At 32.4% G+C, this 21,166-nt stretch overlaps 1 protein-coding gene across 1 annotated transcript in view; it reads left to right on the top strand.

Moving 5' to 3' along the window:
• The window catches only part of CSMD3 (CUB and Sushi multiple domains 3), a 1,056,828-nt gene that overhangs the window by 506,297 nt on the left and 529,365 nt on the right, over positions 1-21,166 (top strand). Inside the window, exon 13 of the mRNA XM_077163312.1 lies at positions 7,185-7,297. Coding sequence (XP_077019427.1) covers positions 7,185-7,297 — 113 coding nt within the window. The remainder of the gene's footprint in view (positions 1-7,184; positions 7,298-21,166) is intronic.

The raw sequence follows: 21,166 nt of genomic DNA, 5'->3' as shown, positions 1-21,166 counted from the left end.
TAGAGAGTAACTTCTTGTATGAAAAAATATTTTTAAAAATAAATCTGCTTTAAAAGATTAAATAGTTCAAACCCAGGAAAACATGGTGAAAAATGGGACGTGCAGTTCACTTAACAGCCAGTCATCTATTACAATATTTGAAAGCCTTGTATAAGAGGTTGAATTCAACCTATATTTAAATTTGGAATTTCCTATTAATTTAATAAACAAAGGATAAATCACTGACAAATTTAATCATATAGGAAGAATTCCAGTGTATTCTGTTCAGAGCATAGGATTAAATTAAGCATTGCAAATCTGTAGTGGGTTTTTTTTTTTCATTTTCTTTTGATATTTAGATTCTGAAAGGAAAAAACAATTCAAATATTCTATTCCATAAAAAAAATTCTACCTGTAAGTCATAACATGCTCAACAGCTAAAATAATCCTTTGAAATAGGAGTTAGTTATGAAATGCTTTTAAAATTCTCATAAAAACATTCCCTGGAGTACAAAACATTTGTTTTTTTTTTTTTATTTAATAGCTTCAAAATAATTGAAGTATCCAAATCTCTTCACCTTAAAGCTTTGTATATTTATAGTTCTAAAGAGGTATTCAAAATAAAGTTATAAGCAATAAATTTGATTGGAAATTATATACAGTGGAAAGTTCTTCACATAGTTCTGTCAGATGAAAATTCCTAAAGAATTGCAAATTTATATTGCGAATTTAAACTTACAGTTTAAGGATTAAAATGGAAATTTGTGCAATTTGTTTCACCAAAATCTATGGACCATTCATATCTTGTACATTCTCTCTCTCTCTCTCTCTCTCTCTCTCTCTCTCTCTCTGTCCCCCATCCCAATCTCCTTCCACCTGGAGGGCATTTAAAATTATTTTTCAAAAATTTTAAGTCATATTTTCCATTCATACCCACCTCGTGGCATAGTGATAGGTGTCGGCAGAGATCAGAATGTGAAGTTGACCATTTGGTAGTAATTCAGATTATGGATATGAACAATCATTCTATCTTGAAAGTTGTTAAAAGAACCTAACTTTTTCACAGATGGTTTTCCATATATCATTTTTACATTTATGTATAAATTCTCCTGCTATTGGAAATGGAATTCTGACAGTGATAGTAGTGCAGTTTCTGGCATCGAGATAATTTCTAGCCCTCATTTCATTTGTGTACAGAGACAAACAGGTGTTGGTTTTTAGCCTTCTCTAGTCTCATTTGAACGTCTCTAGATAGAGAGAATTAGGAATACATTCTACCTGGCATATGATTCTCCTCCCTTGTCCTACTTTTTCACTGGCATGTTTTACTTTATTTTTCCTTATTGGATTCATGGTAACAATTTAAAGATTAAAGGAAACCTTGGAAGAAAAGATAAAAAGAATTATTTTCCACTCTTAAGTTACTCCTGGAAGAGTATATTATAAAAAGCAACAATAAAATTTTCCCATAAAAAAACATCCTTTAATATTCACTGTAAGATTGTTGGCATGTTTGACAGTAGCTTATGCACAACTTAGAGATATATAGCTCTTGTGCCTAATTCATATTGGGCTTCCTTTACTTTCTGTCATGTCTCTGAGCTTAAGTCTTCACTCTTGCCCATAAACCTGAGTCTATATTTCTACCATAACTTATAGATTAGTACCTATTGATTCACCAACCTGAGGGTCACTTGCCACAAATTTTAATTAAAAGATCATTTTTTAAAAGACAGTATATGCATATGAACTTATATTACAAAAGACAGTGAGAAAATGAGTATAATCTAATTTCCATATCTTATATCCTGATTTCTAGCAGTGTTCCTCAATATGTGTGTGCCAGAATGAAATCATATTTCACTGAGTTTCTTTGTGGTAGATTCTTATATATTCTGTAGCACCGACAATGGTGGTATAGCATAATAACTGTACTGCTAATGCAGTCTGCTGCTGTCATTTTAGCAGTTCTGGTGGCTGACTATGAACAGGGTCACTTTGTTTCCCTAGTTGCTTCACTAATATGGTCATCTGCGCTGTCCCTTGCTTGTCTGATTTTAGTACGACCACCATCCAGGACATCCACTGCTCTCTTGTAGTGCCCTGTTTATTGGGAAGGGAAACTGTACTTTCTTTCTAGTAGTCTTAATGGTTTTAGCAATAAAGCAGGCAAAGCACAAGTTCCCTCTTTTCAGAAAGTCCCTCTTTTAGAAATCAATCCCTTTAGAAACCTTTGCCAACATGGGAATTCACTCTGCAGTGAGGTGAGACTTCCTCTCCCCCACCTTCTCTTCGTACAAATAACGTCATCTACTCTGATGAGGCTGTACTTTTTCTCAGATCATGGGGGAGAGATACTGTCATTTCCAGTTCATTCCCAACAGAGCCCCTTCCTACTTCTAAACAATTGGATTGGATATCTTTTTATTGAACCCCTTTTGACCAGAGGCTGGTAACATTTTACTTCATTACCAAGAAAATTTTATGCATCTTCAGTGATAGAAATTGCTTACTCTCTCTATCCCCAACCCAGTAATTCTTAAAATTTGTAAGTCCTTGGGAATTATTTTTCCCACGCCCTAATAAACTCTGAGAGGGCATAAATCAGAACCCAGAATCCTTGCTTTAAAATAATTGCTCAAAGATAAATGTTGAAGTATTTAAACCCTAGTCATTGTTGTAAACTAACTGCCATCTGTCTTGATGAGCATTACCATTTTCTGTGATTCATACCAGAGACGTAGAGCACATTGTCACCCCAGCTTCTAGATGCATTCTGAACTTTAGATGCATTCTGAACATTAGTCTCTCTCTCTGGGCCCAACCTAGCAACATAAGTTACTGGATTTTATCTTCTGTCTTTTTAAGATTCATGATGCTTAAAATGTAGAGGAAAGTGAAAAGGAGATAGATATCCTACTTAAAGTTGCACTATTTTGGACTATTGTTCAAACACTTTGTCTTTCCATTGAGAGATTACCCTTTTTACTCTGTAGCCACTTCTAGTTCTATTGGTCTCTTGTGAGCAGTCAGCTTTCTAGTTCTATTGCAACACTTTGACTCTTCTTTCTTTCCAAACATTTTCCCTGTGTTTTTTTTTGTGTGTGATTATATTTAATTTTTTTAATTAGAGAAGTTATGAGTTTTACAGAACAATCATGCATAAAATACAGGATTTCCATACACCTCCCACGAACATCTTGCTTTGGTGTGGAATATTTGTTACAATTCAGGAGAAAATACTTTTTAGTAACTATGCTAGTTTTTAAGAAATGGTTATCTTTGTTAGAATTCATGAAAAATTATTAAAATAGCTCTGTTGTACAGAGTTTACATTAGGTATATTTCTCCCATATATACCACTCTATAATTAATACTTTGCATTAGTGTCATACATTTGGTACATTTCATGAAAGAACATTATTTTACTTGTACTATTAATTGTAGTCCATTGTTATAATAGGGTTCACTGTGTGATATAGTCCTATGTCTTTATCTTTTATTTTTTATTCTAGTAACATATACAGCCTAAGATTTCCCCTTTTAACTACATTCACCTATGTAATACAGTGCTGTTAATTACACTCACAATAAAGTTGCTTCCATTACCACCATACATTTCCAAATATTTACAATCTAAGTAGAAATTCTGTACAGATCAAGCATCTGCTCCCCATTCTCTAGCCCCAATCTATCCCCTGGTCACCTATATTCTAGATTCTAACTTTTATGAGTTTGTTTATTCTAATTAGCTCATATCACTGAGATCATATGATTTTTGTCCATGACTCAGCATAAAGTCCTCAAGGTTTTTCCATGTTGTTGCATGCAGCAGGACTTCATTCCTTTTTATAGGTGAATAATATTCCATTGCATATATATATACTGCATATTGTTTATCCATTCATCAGCTGATGAACACTTGGCTTGCTCCTGTCTTCTATTGTGAATAATCCTACTTTGAACATCAGGGTGCAGATATCTTTTTGAGCCCTATTTTCAATTTTTCTGAGTATCTGCTTAGTAGTGGGATTGCTAGGTCATATGGTAATTTTGTATTTAGCTTTCTGAGGCTTTTTTTCATAGTGACTCCACCATTTTACATTCCCACCAGCAATTGATGAGCCTGTTCTTATTTCTCCACATCCCCTCAAATACTTGTAGTTTTTTGTATTTTCTTTATTTTTAATGGCAGCCAATATAGTATTCATGAAATAACTTATTGCAGTTTTGATTTGCATTTCCATAATAAGTAGTGATGTTGAACATTATTTCATGTGCTTATAAGCCACTTGGATATTCTCTTTGAAAAATATCTATACAAATATTTTGCCTATTTTTAATTGAGTTGTTTGTCTTTTTATTATTGAATTGTGGAATTTCTTTATATATTCTAGACATTAAATCCTTATGTTTTAGATATAAAAATATTTGTTCCAAATATTTTCTTTCACTGAGAAGGTTGTCTTTTCACTTTTATGATAAAGTTTTTTGATGCACAAAAGTTTAATTTTGAGGAGGTCGAGTTTATCTATTTTTTCTTTCATTATTTGAGCTTTGGATGTAAAATCTAAGAAACCATTGCCTCACACAAGATCCTGAAGATGCTTCCCTACATTTTCTTCTAGGAGTTTTGTAGTCCAGGTACTTATATTTAGGTTTTTAATCCATTTCAAGTTATTTTTTATATAAGATGTGAGATAGGGGTCCTCTTTCATTCTTTTGCATGTGGATCTCCCTGCACCATTTGTTAAAGACACTATTTTTTCCAAATTGGGTGGATTTTAAAATATTATCAAAAAGCAATTGGCCATGGATGTGAGGTTCTATTTCTGAGCTCTCAATTCAATTCCGTTGGTCAATGCCTAGACTTGTGCCAATACCATGCTATTTTGACCACTGTGGCTTTGTTATATGCTTTAAGGTCAGAAAGTGTAAGTCTCCAACTTTATTCTTTTTCAAGTTTTTTGTTTGTTTGTTTGTTTATTTTGCTTTGTTTGTTTGTTTTTAGCTATGCAGGGCCCCTTACCCCCTGAATAAATTTGATGATTGGCTTTTCCTTTTTTTTAAAGTAGACTGAATTTGTATTAGGATTGCATTGAAATTGTAAATCAATTTGGATAGAATTGACATCTTAATGACATTTTGTCTTCCAGTGCATGAACCCAAATGGTTTTCCATTCATTCAGGTCTTCTTTGATTTATTTTAGTAACTTTTCATAACTTTCTGTGTTTGAGTCCTTTACATTCTTGATTACATTTATCCCTAGATATTTTATTCTTTTAGTTACTATTGTGAATGGATTTTTTTTTTCTTGATTTCCCTCTGAGATTGATCATTGCTAGTATATAGAAACACTACTGATTTTGCATGTTGATCTTGAACCCTGCCACTTGGCTGATTTCGTTTATTAGCTTTAGGAGCTCTGTTGTAAATTTTTCAGGACTTTCTATATTTAGGGTCATGTCATCTACAAATAGTGAAAATTTTAATTCTTCTTTTTCAGTTTGGATGCATTTTATTTCTTTTGCATTGCCTAACTGCTCTGGATAAAATTTTTAATACAATGTTCAAAAACAGTCTTGACAATGGATCTTTGTCTTGTTCCAGATCTTAGAGGAAAAACTTTCAGTCTTTCACTAGAGAGCATAGGTTAGCTGTGGGTCTTTCATATGTGCCCTTATTTGTGTTGAGGAAATTTCCTTCTATTCCTATTTTTTGAAGTGTTTTTGTCAAGAAAGGATGCTGGATTTTGTCCAATGCCTTTTCTGCAGCAATCAAAATTATCATATGTTTTTCTTTCCTTTCCTTTCTTAATGTGGTATATTACTTCATTTGTTTTCTTGTGTTGAGTGACTTTTGCATATCTGCAATAAAACCCACATATACATGGCCATGGTATATTATTCTTTTAATGTGTTGGATTCGATTTGCAAATATTTTGTTGAAGATTTGTGCCTCCATATTCAAAGAGAAATTGATCCATAATTTTATTTTCTTGTAGTATCTTTACAGGGCTTTAATATGAGGGTGATGTTAGTCTCATAGAATGAGTTACATAGTCCTTGCTCCTCAATTTTTTTGGAAGAGTTTGAGCAGAATGGGTTTTCTTCTTGGAATTCACCTGTGAAGCCACCTGGTCCTGGGATATTTTTGTGTTGGGAAGTTTTTGATGACTGACTCAATCTCTTGTTATTTGTTGAGGTCTTACGTATTTCTAGATTCAGTGTAAGTTGTTTGTGTGTGTGTAGGAATTTGTCCATTTCATCTAGGTTGTCTAATTTGTAGGCACATAGTTGTTCATAGTGTCCTTTTATGTTCCTTTTCATTTCTCTGGGGTAAGTACTAATGACCCCCAACTATTTTCTGATTTTATTTATTTCCATCTTCTTTCTTTTCTTCTTTGCTGATTTGATAAGGGTTTCTCAATTTTATTGATCTTTTTGAAGAACCAACTTTTGGTTTTCTTGATTTTCTTTATCATTTTTTTTTTTTTAGGTGCATGGTCTAGGAATCAAATATCATTTTGTTTTTAATTCTCAATTTTCTTTTTCTACTAATCTCTTTCTTCCTTTTTATGACCCTTGGCTTTGGTTCAAACCATGTGACTACAACATAATTAAGGCCACAGGAAACATAAAGTCTTTTCACTTGTTATAGTTATAAAATTTTATAATGAGCATTATTGAATGAAACGTTATTAATGTATAGATTCAGGTGCCACATCGAATGATCAATATGTTCCTTAAAATAATACCATTTACAGTATATATATATGGCATGACTAGCTTATAATGTAAGTACTGTATTGTAAGGTTCGTGTATTTCATATTAGTATTAGCAGGGGTTAGATTGTACTCCTTGCCATTTATTGTTTTATATAGTATTTGAATTTTTTTTCACAAAATTTCTTTACAGTGATATTTTTTGAAGCTTGAAAAGTTAAAATCACTTGCATTTGATAATCTTGCCTCAGAAATATGAAAGAATTAATCTAGTTAATATATAAATGTTTTGTTCATATTGTCTTAATCACTAAATTGTATAGATTTATTCTTCTTTTGTATAGGCACATAGTCTTATAGGTTTGACAGTAGTTGCTTTTTCTAGTGAAGAAAATATTGGGAAACATATCTTTCTCATAACTTTCATTTAGAGGATTTTTCCTGATAACACATTTTTCCATTCTTTATCCATCTTTTAGGTTGACTGGAAGCTTTGTGCCAGACTTGATAGTGAGCATGAGTAGCCAAATGTGGCTGCACCTTCAAACAGATGAAAGCGTTGGATCGGTTGGCTTCAAGGTTAACTACAAAGGTAATGACAAATTGGTACTTTCAGAAATATGTTATCTTAATAACACCATAGAATGCTTTTAAATTCATGTTGAAATTACCTAGTACAAAATAAAAGATTCCCAGAACAGAAGGAAGCATATATTCCAATAAAATAACTTCCTCTTTAATTTAACTAAATTCACCTAAATGTTGATATCACTTTTTCTTAAATAAAATTGGTTTTCCATTTAAAATGTATCTATTTTGCATAACACATCTCTTCCCCAGTCCACTGTGCTGTCCCTGCGCTCCGCCCACTCTGGACTCTAAGCCATTCCCTGAATAGACCATATAATTTTATATACTTTACATATTTTGCTTAGCAAAAATAACTTCTAATTAATAGATGCTTAAATGCAACAGTAAAGCACATGATTCCTCAAATATTCCAGTGCACTCATTTTTGTTTGTATTCCATCAGTGATTTTTTCAGATGAAATCAGGGTTCGAATGTTATAGGGATTATTAATTCTTATGTAAATCATAGATCACAATTTATGTGATTGCTGGACACATTCAAGTTCTGGTAGTGGTATATATTTGTGATTAATTACTTGTGCACAACAAATATTTTAGTCAGCCAAATTTATAAGTTTTAGCTGTAAGCATTGTCAAATTATGAATATCTTTGGAATGTGTTGAACCTTGATTTTAAAAAGTCAAATATAGACAAGTGATGTACACATGCAATGTACATATTAGAAATGCAAATTTGGATTTGTGGCTGAAAAACTTGCAAATGTTCATAAATTAAAGAAAAATGTATGTTTTAAAATTAAGAAAATGTCAAAGACTCTATCAAAATATTATGTTGCCTGAATATAGTATTACCCCTATTGTAAAAATCATTATTCTTTATTTTAACAACATGAAAACTTTTACGTATATAATAATTTTTAATCAGAGTTTCCTCTTTCAAACACTAGCTTATGTCTTTGTGTTTCAACACATGAAAAGTGAATGCATGATGTTTTCAAGGAGTCAGGATGCACATTCTATGTTTTTTATTTCTGCATAAACTTGGTACTATACTAATTTCAATAGTTCAGGAATTTTGTATATTATTAAAAAAAAAAGAAAGAGAAGAGCTTGATTCTGGTTTTAAAGATTTCACCACTTCATTTAAAATCCACATCTATCCCCAGTAAATATATTTATTCAAACTTAAGGATGGTCACCTTATGTTGAATGTATTGATTTCTGTTTTTTTTTTTTTTTCTTTTCTCCTCCTCCTCTATATAGCTAGCTGATTTTAGTTTGTAAGCTACCAGAATGCAATATACCAGAAACAAAATGGCTTTCAAAAAGGGGAATTTATTAAGTTGCAAGTTTACAGTTCTAAAGCCATGAAAATTTCCAAATTGAGGCAAGATTATAAAAATATCCAAACTAAGGTATCCACAGAAGGTACCTTGGTTCAAGAAGGCCAATGACATTCAGGGTTTCTCTCTCAGCTGGAAAAGCACATGGTTCTGCTAGCTTTTCCTCCAGGCTTCTTCACCAGCTTCCTCAGGGGCATTTTCTTTATGCATCTCCAAAGGTCTCTGCCTGTGTAGGCTCAGTTGGCTCTGGTGGCTCTAAAGCCTTTTTGAAAATGGCTTTTTAAAGGGCTCCAGTAAACCACCCACCTTAAATGGGTTGAGACACATCTCCATGGAAAGCATCTAACCAAAATTTACCACCTATAATTAGGTGGGTCATATCTCCATGGAAACAACAAGAAAGAACCTACCCAGCAATATTGAAGAAGATTAAAGGACGTGGCTTTTCTGGGGTACATAATACCTTCAAACTGGCATACCTGGATCACCATAGGTGATCCTGACATCCTTGTTTCTCTTGGTGTCATCATTTTTCCAGCCTATGAAAACTACCTGTCATAAACGCTACAGTCATTTAAACCTTAGAAACTATATTAATCATTGATAACAATGCTTCAACAAGGAACACAGTCATTACAGCTCATGAACAAGTCATGTTAGTAGGGGAGCTCTACAGATATTTACATAGCTCTCCACTTCACTGCAGCTCAAGAGCTGGAGTACATTGTAAAGTAGGACAATCATGCATTATTTTGTTATCTTTCTGTTTAGTTTCAACAGTAATTTAAAAAAAAAACGTTTCCTAAGGATCTGCTTATGTACCAGATACTGAATGAGTTTTTGAATATGGAAAGAACAGCTAAATGCCACCTCTCTCAGGAAGATCATAGTTTAGTGGCAGAAGAAAGTATACACTAGCTATTTGTACACAAGTATTCACAGAAATGAGAAATTTGCAATTCATCCTCTACCAACCAGGAGAATGTTAATGAGTAGTGTCCTTATTTTCCTCCCTCTCTCCAATTTTATCTATTCCAATGTGAGCTCCACAAGGTTAATGGCGATATTCCAGCAACTCAGAGATGATCATACTATAACCTTGTTTAATATGTTTCCATACCTCCCATTGCCTAGAGATTCAGTCCAAAATCTGCTTAGGTCTTATCTTCTGCTTTCTACCAAGTTTTTGACTTTGACCTACACTCCAATTTTATCAAGTTGAACATAGTTCTCTGAGCCCAGCAGACTGTTTCATACTTCTGTTTCTTTGGACAGTCAGTACATTCTGACTTGATCCTTATACTGATTTTAACTCAGCTTTTCCTCACTCTGCTGTGAGGAAGACAATGGTTCAATATATCTTCTTCCGTGAAGCTTTCCATAATTCTGCCCTCTGCAATAGACCACTTTTTCTGACCTACAGACCTCATACCAACATAATATATAATCAGACAGGAATAGCTCATATTCATCTTTGTATTTCCATTAGCATCCCCTGTGCTGTGTCATCAAGGTAACTAATAATTTTGTTCAATAAACTGAACAAATGACTTGGCCCATAAAATCAGGTATAATAAAGGATAAGTTATGTCCTCAAAAGTTTAGTTTATCATGCTTTTTTTCCTAACTGTTAAAGTCATGTTTTACATTCTCCATAGTTTAAAACCTAAGCTCAGAGTTGAAGCAGGGTTCATTTTGAGAAGTTTCAAATATTGATGTGCAGATAGCTTCAGCAACTTCTCCTACTAAATATAATTTCCATAATTACCATGCTCTCTGTTAAGTAGTATGTTAGTTCTAAATGGAACACCTGCTAAAACCTTTCCAGATTTGATCTAAAAATATTTTCTTTTTGTCAAATGTAGATTTGGTGAAATAGCATTAAATGTAGATGTCCTCTTAATTCAATATTTATTTTATCATGTATTCTCATTTTGATTTTTCCATTTTTGAAGGTAGTGACTAAATATATTGCTTAGATCTTGGGTTTTTTGCAATATACTTGAATTCTTTGTATTTTGCTAAAATCCCTAAGACAGTGATTTTGAACCTATTTAAAGAAAATAAATTTCACATGATATCTATAAATAGCCTCAAATAGTGAAAGATTAAAAGACAGGCTTCTTTGGCAGAATAGAGGTAGGAAGCCTACCCAATTAAAACTGCTCCTTAGTTCTTACAAATCTTGGAAGAACTCTAGTGCTCCAAATAATATAGTTCGAACCCAACTGTTAAATTATTGACTGTGAGATCAAAAGATTATCTGTGAAGGTAATATAGTACCTAATTGATACCTAAATCACCATTGTCTTTAGAACTCAGCCTTAATTTGGGGAACTACAAATACTTTTTTTCTATAGAGTTTATGCAGGGCTTCCTATAAAGGATGAAAAACAACAAACATTGCATTTTGAGAAAATAGTCCTTTATTACAAACGCAATTCACGCTTATTCAAGTAGGATTCATTTAATGTTGATTATTTGCCTGGCAATGAGATGACTACTGTATGCAATAGTAAAAATTCATAAAATATCACCCAAATCTTAGTAAATTTAATAAGATTCCTTACGTGTTTAAACCAGTAATGTCCATGTTGGGTGTAACAAGTGATGGTTACCATGATTCACAGCAGAGTTATGTGTTTGTCTAAACTATGATTCAGGAAGTGATGCTAAGTATTCCTGCTGAAAAGAAAGGTTAGCCTGATCATCCGTCTTGCCACCTCTCCCTTGTTTTAGTTCTGTCATTATTTCTAATGCATATTAATAAAAAAGGCAGCAAAAAGGAATCTAGCTCTTTTCGATGGACACATCAGCATCCAATAATACTGCACTACTTTTTGTAGTGTTTTCATCTTTACCTTAGAAAGTCTAAGGAATGTAAAAGGGATCGTTAACACTTATAAAGAAGATTTAATGTCACAAGCATTTTGCCTATTTAAACTTTATTCAATCTCACTAGAACTCCAAGAGTTAAGAATTATTACTCATTTTTACAGATGGGAAAGAAGACTAGATTATAAGCATCATGTTGGTAGAAAATTTGGTCTGTTTTGTTCCCTATTGGGAACTTTCAATAAAGCAAATGCTTATTGCATGGTTTGTAGTGCTACATACTTTTGTAAGTACATGTATCATCTCACTTAATCATCACAGCAGCCTTATAAGGTAAACAATGTTATCACCCCTATTTTATAGATGAAGTAATTGAAGAACAGCAAGTTAAATAATTTGCTCAAGAGTGCATGACTAGTAAGTGGCAAAACTCAGATATGACTCTGAATTCTGTGTTTTTATGCCACTGCCTTTTAGAAATGTTATATTATTTTTATAAATCTTATCCTAAAGCTAAATTTATTTAGACATTTAAATTTTGAAATAGCACTCAACTAAAGTACATGGCTAGACCTTAAATTTTTTATGAAGCCATCTGCTTTTAATGACCTAAAATTTTAAAATGGTATATCTTCATGAAAGATTATGATTTTTCTTAAGTATTTAGAATCCTTCATTTTAATGGATTAAAGTGAACTCAGTATATTTCACTCATTTTACAGCTAAGGAATATATATTCCTTCATTTATCTAAATACAATTCCTTAATTTAGACATTAGGACATATGCCAGATATTATAGATTGTTACCAAATATTTGAAAAGTAAACAAAACTTTTACGTATATTTTAAGTTAAAATTTAATTAAACATCCTAGCATTTTTAAAAATGTTTAACGATGGAGCTGTCTCTTTTTCTTTATCAATAAACAACATTTTTTCAGATTGATTAAAACAATTTACAGACAAATTCTGCAATAGCTATTAATATTTTAAAATACTAATTTGTATATCAAAAACTTGGACAATTTTCAAATGTGCAGATCTTGGTTTTATGTTTATAGAACGTATTTCTTGCTCTCTTCCTTTTTCTCCCTCTTTTTTTCTCTCTCTCCGCTCGTCTATTCCTCACTCTCTTTCTTCCATTCTTTGCCTTTCTTTCTGTATGAGATAAAAAAATAAAACTCTACATATTAGTCTTTAATTGTCTTTTCATTTATCATTATATCATGATTGTCTTCTTAATCAATACATATGTATGTGGCATTCTTCTTAATGACTCTACAACATGGACACATCATAATTAACATGAATCAATAGTCTGTCTTTATTGTGAGATTACACTCTTGAAATAATATCCTTGTACAAATACCCATATATGCCTTATTTATAATGCGAGGATCAGATTCTGAAAATATTATGCACATTTAAATATGTAATATATTCTGTATAATTCTTTCCTATAATTTATATTCCCACTCTCCCTAGCTGAGTAAAAACAGGCCCTTTCCTTATATACCGACACAGAACACAATCAATCTTTAAGGTTTTTGGTAAAAAGATTTGTTTTAAGTGTCTTTAAAATGGGATACATTGTGTTTTATAGCTACTGGAGTTGCTTATCACATTTTCTAGACTTATTAACCTCCTGGATTTCATCCTCTATGAAATATTTCCAGGTCGTATCCTATGGAAGGTATTATTGTCACAGTTTATCTGGTTTTCCTCTAATTCTGGGTAAACAGAAAATTACACTTTTACTGTTGTGGTAGCTTGAATTACAAATCTCAATTTAGACATATTCTTAATTTTTACCCACATTATGTGCATCCGTTGTAAACAAGACCTCTTGAAGATGTCATTTTTAATTAAGGTGTGCCCAACTCAATGAGGATAGGTACCCATGAGACAAGTTCCTGTTCTTTCAGCAAACCCATTGTGTAGTATTTGTCATAGCAGCTTGGTAAACTAAGACACTTATCATCTTGACGTTGTGTGGACCTGTGTCTACTAAAATGTAAATGAAAATGTCTTTAGTCAATCCAAGGTCAAGGCATTGTATCACTTGTTCTCTTTCAAAACAAACAAGAAGGTCACATCTTCCACAAGATGGAGGTGTGTTATAAAATGCTGCTACTGACCCCTGGACATAGCCTATGTCCCAGAGAGATTATGAAAAACAGAGTTCCCTGCTGCACACCACCCCCTGGCTAAATTATTATGTTTTGTTAAACCTTTAAGATTTCTAGGTTAATTTGCCTCAAAGCCTGTCTGACTGATATACAGCGTAACTTCATCTGCCCTAGGCCAAATTTTCTCTTGGGCTTTTTTTTTCTTTTATTTTTATCAAGTTTTAGGCACTTTTGACATATAAGGAGTATTAATCTTTATTTTGTCATATATGTTACAAACATTTTCTCCCAGTTTATTTGGACTCTCTGAAGTAATTTTCCGTCCTAAAGTAATTTTCCATTCTAAGTTTTTGTTTTTATTTCAATCAAATCTGTCATTCTTTTTATTGACATCTGTATTTACGTATATGTGTACATCTTTTAAAGATTTACATCAAAGTTCTACAATTATTCCCTTATAATATTGTCCTTTCTCTTTCTTTTTTCTTTCTCTCTTTCTTTTCTATCTTTCATTTGTTTATGTGTTCTTTTACATTTCAAACTTCAATCCATCTGGAATTTATTTTTATGTTTAGGCTGGATGTTTTCTTCTAGGTGGAAATACAATTTTGTCAATACCATTAATTAGGCCATCATTTCCCCACATGACTGGAATGTCATGTTTATCACGGAATAAGTTCGTATATATAACTATTTTATATATAGTTAGTTTGTATACATAACTATTTGTATATTAACTATTTTATGTCAAAACCATGCTGTTACAATTTCACTAGTTTTGAGGGTTTTCTTCCTTAAATTACTAATGATATTTCTATTTCCATAGTAATATAATGAGGACATGCTTTCTTTTCAGTTCCTTTATTTGATTGAATTTGAGGTTATATATTTTCTTTGAGTTTAATTGTCATTACACCCATAGAAAGATTTTCAGCCTTAAATACTTTTATCATTAAAAAATAATGAAAAAATCTATTGAATTTAGGTATAGAAAGAAATTACTGAACAACAAAATTTTAAATAAAGGGAAGTGAGCTTGTTGCTCTTTAAAGATTTGTTATCCAGACAATTTATTCAGAACTCTATGTAAATTTCAAGGGCTAAATTCTCTCTCTCGCTCTCTCTTACCTGTGTCTGTAGTTACCTGTATAGTAAGGTTTCCTCTTTCTTCTCAAAACTGAATTGCTGAAGGCTGAATTGTTGAAGATTTTGATGAGCTCTATCTGTCCCAGTTCTGTAAGGCTCTTTTGTTTGGGTTGAACTAATGAGAATTTCCTTTGATACAGTTATCAGTCCAGGATCTGGGACAATTGATCTAGATGCTAGGTTAAAGAAAATCTATTTTCTAAGCTTTAGAGATCATTAAACTTGGAGCTACTAGGAGCTAACTTGGTTGTCTTATGTCAATAACTTACCGGAGGAAAGGCAGAACCAAAAGATGGAAAGAAATAAAACAGAATATTCTGAACATAATTGAAACCTTGAATTTAGTCATGCCTGAAGGGAATGCTAGACCTTCATCTTTCCAATTGTATGAGTCTATAGATTTCTTTGTTTAACCTATATTCATTTCAATTTCTATCACTTGTGACTAAATGAGCTCTGATTAACACACACATACTGTCTCTTTGTTGTTTAATTCTTTAAACATAGAAGGGAAAGAAAGTAATATAGCTCATGCTTTTGTAATCTGGTATCTTTGTTTTTAAAATGTATTAACAGAGAAAAATACTACAAATGGGCCCAGGGTTGATTATGTATTCCTAAGTAGGAGCAGTTATAGTTGAGTTAAATAAGTAATATTCAATATGTTCGTTGCTGTTTTTCAGTAAAGAAAACATAGATATGTTGGAGTTCTGTATTAGTTTCTACTAATAGATATATCCATAGTGGGAAAATGTCTTCATTAATCTTTTTTCCTAAATGCCATTACTTTTTAAACTAAGATATTGTTGGTCTTAGGGGTTCTTAAATCATATCATGAAATAAATTGAAATTTTTGAATGTAGCATCAAACCTTACTTATACAATAGATAAAATTAATTTAAAATGGACATAAACCTAAATTTAAGTGCTAAAACTGTGAAACATTTAAGAAAAAAAAACGTGGAAGAGAAGAGAAGCTCCCACCTTGTTTCGTGAACATTTTCTTAACCAGAAGATGGAAAGTATGAAGTAGAAAAGATAAAATTGTTACATTTGGGAGCACAGGTAGTTCAGAGGTTAGAATGCCCGCCTTCCATGCCTGGAGACCCAGGTCTGATTCCCAGACCATGCACCCTGCCCACCCCCCCAAAAAAAGATTGATACATTGGACTTCATCAAAATTGAAAACTTCTTCATCATCTAAATGCACTATGAAGAAAATGAAAAGACAAACTACAGACTGGAAGAAAATCTTTGTAAAATACATATATAATAAGGGACTTTTATCCAGAATTTATAATTTATTTTAACAACTAAAGTATGCCAATAATCAACAATAAAATAATTGTATTAATAATAAAATAAAACAGACAACCAAATTAAAAAACGGATAAAAAGTTGAACGGAACCTTCACCAAAAAAAGAGATACAGATGGCTAAAAAACATGAAAAGATGTTCTCCATTATTAGTCAGTAAGTAAATATAAATTAAAACCTCAAACACACACCTACTAAAATGGTAAAGATTAAAAGATTAAAAAGTGTTGACAAGGATATAGTACAAATGGAACTCTCCTAAAATACCAGTATATCATAAGTATGTGGTACAACCACTTTGGAAAACAGTTGAATACTTTCTTAAATACATGACCCAGCTATATTTTTCCTAGAAAATTTTCCAAGAGAAATGAAAGGAAATGTTCACACAAAGACTTTTACATGAATATTCATAGCAATTTTTTTAAACTTAAAACTAGAAACAACCCATCAATAGTTGAGTGTATAAACAAGTGTGGTATGCCCACACAGTGGAAAAACTACTCATCAACAAAAGAGAAAATTATTAATACATGCAACAGCATGGATAAAAATCTAAATCATTATGTTGAGTGAAAGAAGCCAGGCAAAAAAGAATGCATGCTGTATAAGTCTATTTATGTAACATGCTAGAGAAAATGCAATCTAAACTCTATAGTGAGAGAAAGCTGATTAGATGCTATCTGATTACTAGAATGAAGGGTGGGGGAGGCGTTATAAAGGGGCTGCAGAAAACTTTTTGGGGATAATATTATCTTGGATGTAAGGATGGTTTCATGGGTATACAGGTGTGGCAAAATTCGTCAAATTGTACACTTTAAGTATGGGCAATTTTTGTTCATTGGTTATACATCAGTGCAGCTGTATAAAAATTTCTGTGTCAACCTTACCAAATAACAATTCAGACTTTAACAATGATGTAAGCTGTATTATTTTTGAAGGTATTATTATTTGGGGGGAATTAAGAAAAAAAGATTATGAGCAGAACGTTTTGACAATTTTCAACAAAAAGAAGGTAAGAACAATGTTTAATTTGAAAGGATTTTAGTAGGAAAGAATAATGCATTCTCAGAATTTATATTTCCAATGCTGAAGTGGCTAGATTTTGAAAGAGATCAAGTTTTACTTTTCCCTAGTATGTAAATACTGATGCTATAATAGCCATAAAAATAGCATAAATTTGTATACAAGCAAAACTCAAGTCCTGAAATTTGTATTCATTTTTTTGTTTCGTTAAAACATTCTTAGGCTTATTATGGAAGGTGGTTCAATTCCATGCAATTGACCACTTATCTCTTATTCTTGGTGGCAAGTTCCCAGAAAAATACCTGACTTCTGTAAGGAACTGATTCTTGCTGGGAAGTGGAAATACCTTTCTTTCACTCCATTTATATAAAATTTTCACTTTTTTATTGGGATATTTTTCAAGATGTCTTATCATATTTAGGATACCAAATCCTATTCCTGTTATATTTCTGATTAGAGTATATTTTAAAAATAAACTTTCTCACCTGCCATGCCAGAGACCTGGGTTCGATTCCCAGTGCCTACTCATGCAAAAAAAAAAAAAAAAAAAAAAAAAACTGTCTTCAGCATATATTTGTATAGTGGAGAAATAATGATATTTGACAATATAATTATTTGTGTCTATTCTTTTTTTCCCTTTAATTTAGTATATCTAAACAGAAATCCTGCCCTGTTTATTACTGTACACTTACAGTGCTGACCACAGTTCAAATGGATAGCTGATGTCCAATAAATACATCAATCTGCCATCTGCAAAAGATTCCAATAAGACAAACATAAAACTAAAATGACTTTTAATGTTAAAGAATTACTATATTATTAAAAATTGATTCTTAAATTGTTAATTTTAAAAGTATGCACTAAAACAAGGCACTAAGTAATTAATGAATAATAAATTAACATCTAAGAGTTGACAATTTATGTATCTCTTAAAATATCCCATGTATTTCTTAATTTTCTAGTACTATAAAATCAAGTTAGTGAAATAAAATTATGTAAGACATAGCTTTAAATTTATAATGAATTTTTTTTGTTTTATCAACATTTCCTATTTTCCTGTATCCTGTCCTTTAACTTAAGTGAAATTAAATTTAATGAGATCAAAGTCATATTTTGAACACATTGAAATGGTGATTTAATAGTCTCTAAAAAGAACTCTAACAAAAATAAAAACAATGTTTAATTGTAATCAAAATATAACAAGTTGCTAGTTTTTGGGGGAACTAAATTATTTGTGATATATAACATAATGTTAGCATGTTAGAGAGATATACTACAATGTTTGCACAATCAGGTGGAGTCCAAGTCATCTATGTAAATTACTATTTTCCTCTGGAGAATACCATGTGCATTGCTGATTTTAATATTTGCTTTAAGGACAGTTTCCATATTTTTAAAACGAGGAGCTTGAATTAAATAGTCTATTTTCCTCCAGGTCTAACATTCTCATTAAATTTGATACAGTAAATATTGATATATTCATTGTACTGTCCAAGAATATTGTACTCAATATTTATTCATCATATTAACCTGAGATAGTTTCAATGGGACATTCTTTGTATGAATTCAGCAATAAGTCCATCCCTCAGAATTTACTCCAGGTTTGCTACCTTACTATTTGATGGTGGCCTGTTAGCTGCTGAACCCTTTCGGGTTTCCCATTACGGTAGTCTTTTGAGACATCTCCTTTCTTCATATTGTTTTCAGTTTCTTTGTTGAAATCTTGTAGTCTGTAAGATTTGGTTTCTCTTGCCTAAGAAGAATGACAAAGCCATGTGTAATATTTTGTGTGGGATTCTTATGATAATATTTCACTCTTCTTTTTAGAATAAAGAGAGCTTTAAATCATGACACGCAAAAACTTTTATATTTGAGTAAGATTGATGCTTTTTGTTCTTGCTTTTTCTTGGCTAGAGATATTTATTATTATTTTATATTCAATACATCAACTTCCTTCAGGAAACTATTGCTCCAAAAATATCCAATTTCACTTCATTTATCCCAACTGCTGTGAAAACTAAGCCCTAGTTTTTACATCCTCAGAATTAGAATAAGCAGCAATACAATATTCAAAGTGATGTCAATTTTAAAATAACTTCTCCACTGAGCACCAGGCATTGTGGAGGGGATAGTGTACATGGCAAAAATAAGGGAGACTATCACTGCTTTCAGTCTAGTGTGACAAAGGCTGACACTAAATAGTTGTAAGTTATTTATAAGAAATGAAAAGCATAATATGCTTTTTGGAGATTATAGCAAGCTACCTAATGTGGGCATCAAAGAAAGCTTTTTTGAGGAAGTGAACTTAGACGCGACCTGAGAGCTGAGTAGGAGTTACCAAGGCAGGGAGCTGAGTAGCAGGAGCACTGCATGCAGATGATATGTTCCATTTGAGGAGCTGATCGAATTCCAGGAAGGATGGCAGGAATGGAGAGGTCGCTGGGAGTAGTCCTAAATAAGTGAGTAGACCCACTGGAAGGAGTAAGTCATGCTTTGGTGCAGGAAGCGTGTATGAATCTGTGATGTTGAAGGATGTCTGTTTCCCCTGTGGGAACTAAACATCTCTATACCCCCTACTAGTCAGGCAACTTTCCTAATTTTTCCCCAGGACAAGGACCAATGTTTAATAAAATAGTGGAATCATATATCATTAGAGCTGAAAGAGACTTTTGAGGGAATTAAACTGAGTATACTTATTTCCTCTCAGATGTGGAAATTGAGATCTGAAAAGATTAATATTATTATTATAATCAATAAAGGAGTGGCTGAACCCAAAGTAGAACTGTGAGCCATTTCTTTTGAAAGAGTCATTTTCCATCGTATTATGTTGCTTCATACTTTGCATTTCTCCATGGACCCAGGGTATATGTAGTTGGCTGACACATACACTTTTGGGTTTGTACAAGAACTTTGTCAAATGATCTATAATCATCACATTTTTTAAAGAAAGTAATGGGTTTTAGCCACAATGTCAATAACCATGTAATTTTAAATTTTATGTTGGTGATTATTTATTATATCCAACTTAATCAGAAAAGCAGTCATAAATCAAAGTGAAGAATCAATGCAAGTAGAAAAAATATATTTGGATATTAAAATGTTATTCCTTATTGGTTAAAAACAGAAGGTAAGAGTGGGGAGCCATGCCTCAGTGGCAGAGTTCTTGCCTGCTGTGCTAGAACTTGGGTTTGGTTCCCAGAGCCTGCCCATGTGAAAAACAAACAAACAGAAGGTAAAATGTGAGATATGTGAGGTATGCGGGTTTCAGAACTTGATTTTTAATGATAGAGGAAGGCAGAAATTTTTTTCTTTTGATTTAATAAAGTCCCACTTTGGTTTTGTTTATTTCAACTGAGAAAGAAGTCTTGACAGCTTTAATTCAGAACGCATAGCAGGGCCAATATGACTATATCCCATAGAGGCGTTTGTTTATGTAAATGAATTGTTTTCTAAATTTAGAAAATAATTGATAAAACTATATCCCTTTGATGGTCAAAATGATGATGGTAACTGTCCCCAAATTCAATAGCATAAAACAACAATTATTTATTTTCATAAGTATGTGAATCAGCCAAGGGTCAGCTAATTGGGCTGAATTTGACTCTGTGTGTTGTTCTTTCTCCTCAGACCAGTGGACTAGACCGGGTATGGTCTATTCTTGGCAGTAGCAGAGGAGTATGAGGGTAAACATCTAACCATGCAAACATTTGAAAGCTCTACTTGTACCTTATCTACTAAAATCCATTGGTCAAATCAAGTCACATTTTGCAAACCCAGAATCAAGGATGAAAAAAGTGTATTCTGCCTGAAAATGGGGGGAGGGAGGGAGTGTGAATATTCTACACATTAATGACAAGCCTTGATTGAGCTACCACAGGATCAATGTTAAATATATGTACATATATAATTTTATATTCATATAAAATTCTTATGCCTCTAGGCTCAAGAAGAATGCAGTCTGGTCTGGAGCAAAAAACTCATATAGGCTGACTGCTGTAGTGATTTCAGTAAGATATGACATAGAGCTGGACTGGGAATGACTTCTTCAATGGGAAGTAAAGGATAGGGTGAGGA

The sequence above is a fragment of the Tamandua tetradactyla genome, chromosome 6 (genome assembly GCF_023851605.1).
Source record: "Tamandua tetradactyla isolate mTamTet1 chromosome 6, mTamTet1.pri, whole genome shotgun sequence".
NCBI classification, from domain to species: domain Eukaryota; kingdom Metazoa; phylum Chordata; class Mammalia; order Pilosa; family Myrmecophagidae; genus Tamandua; species Tamandua tetradactyla.
The sequence above is the reverse complement of the archived record's forward strand: the minus strand, read 5'-3'. Positions and strand labels throughout refer to the sequence as shown.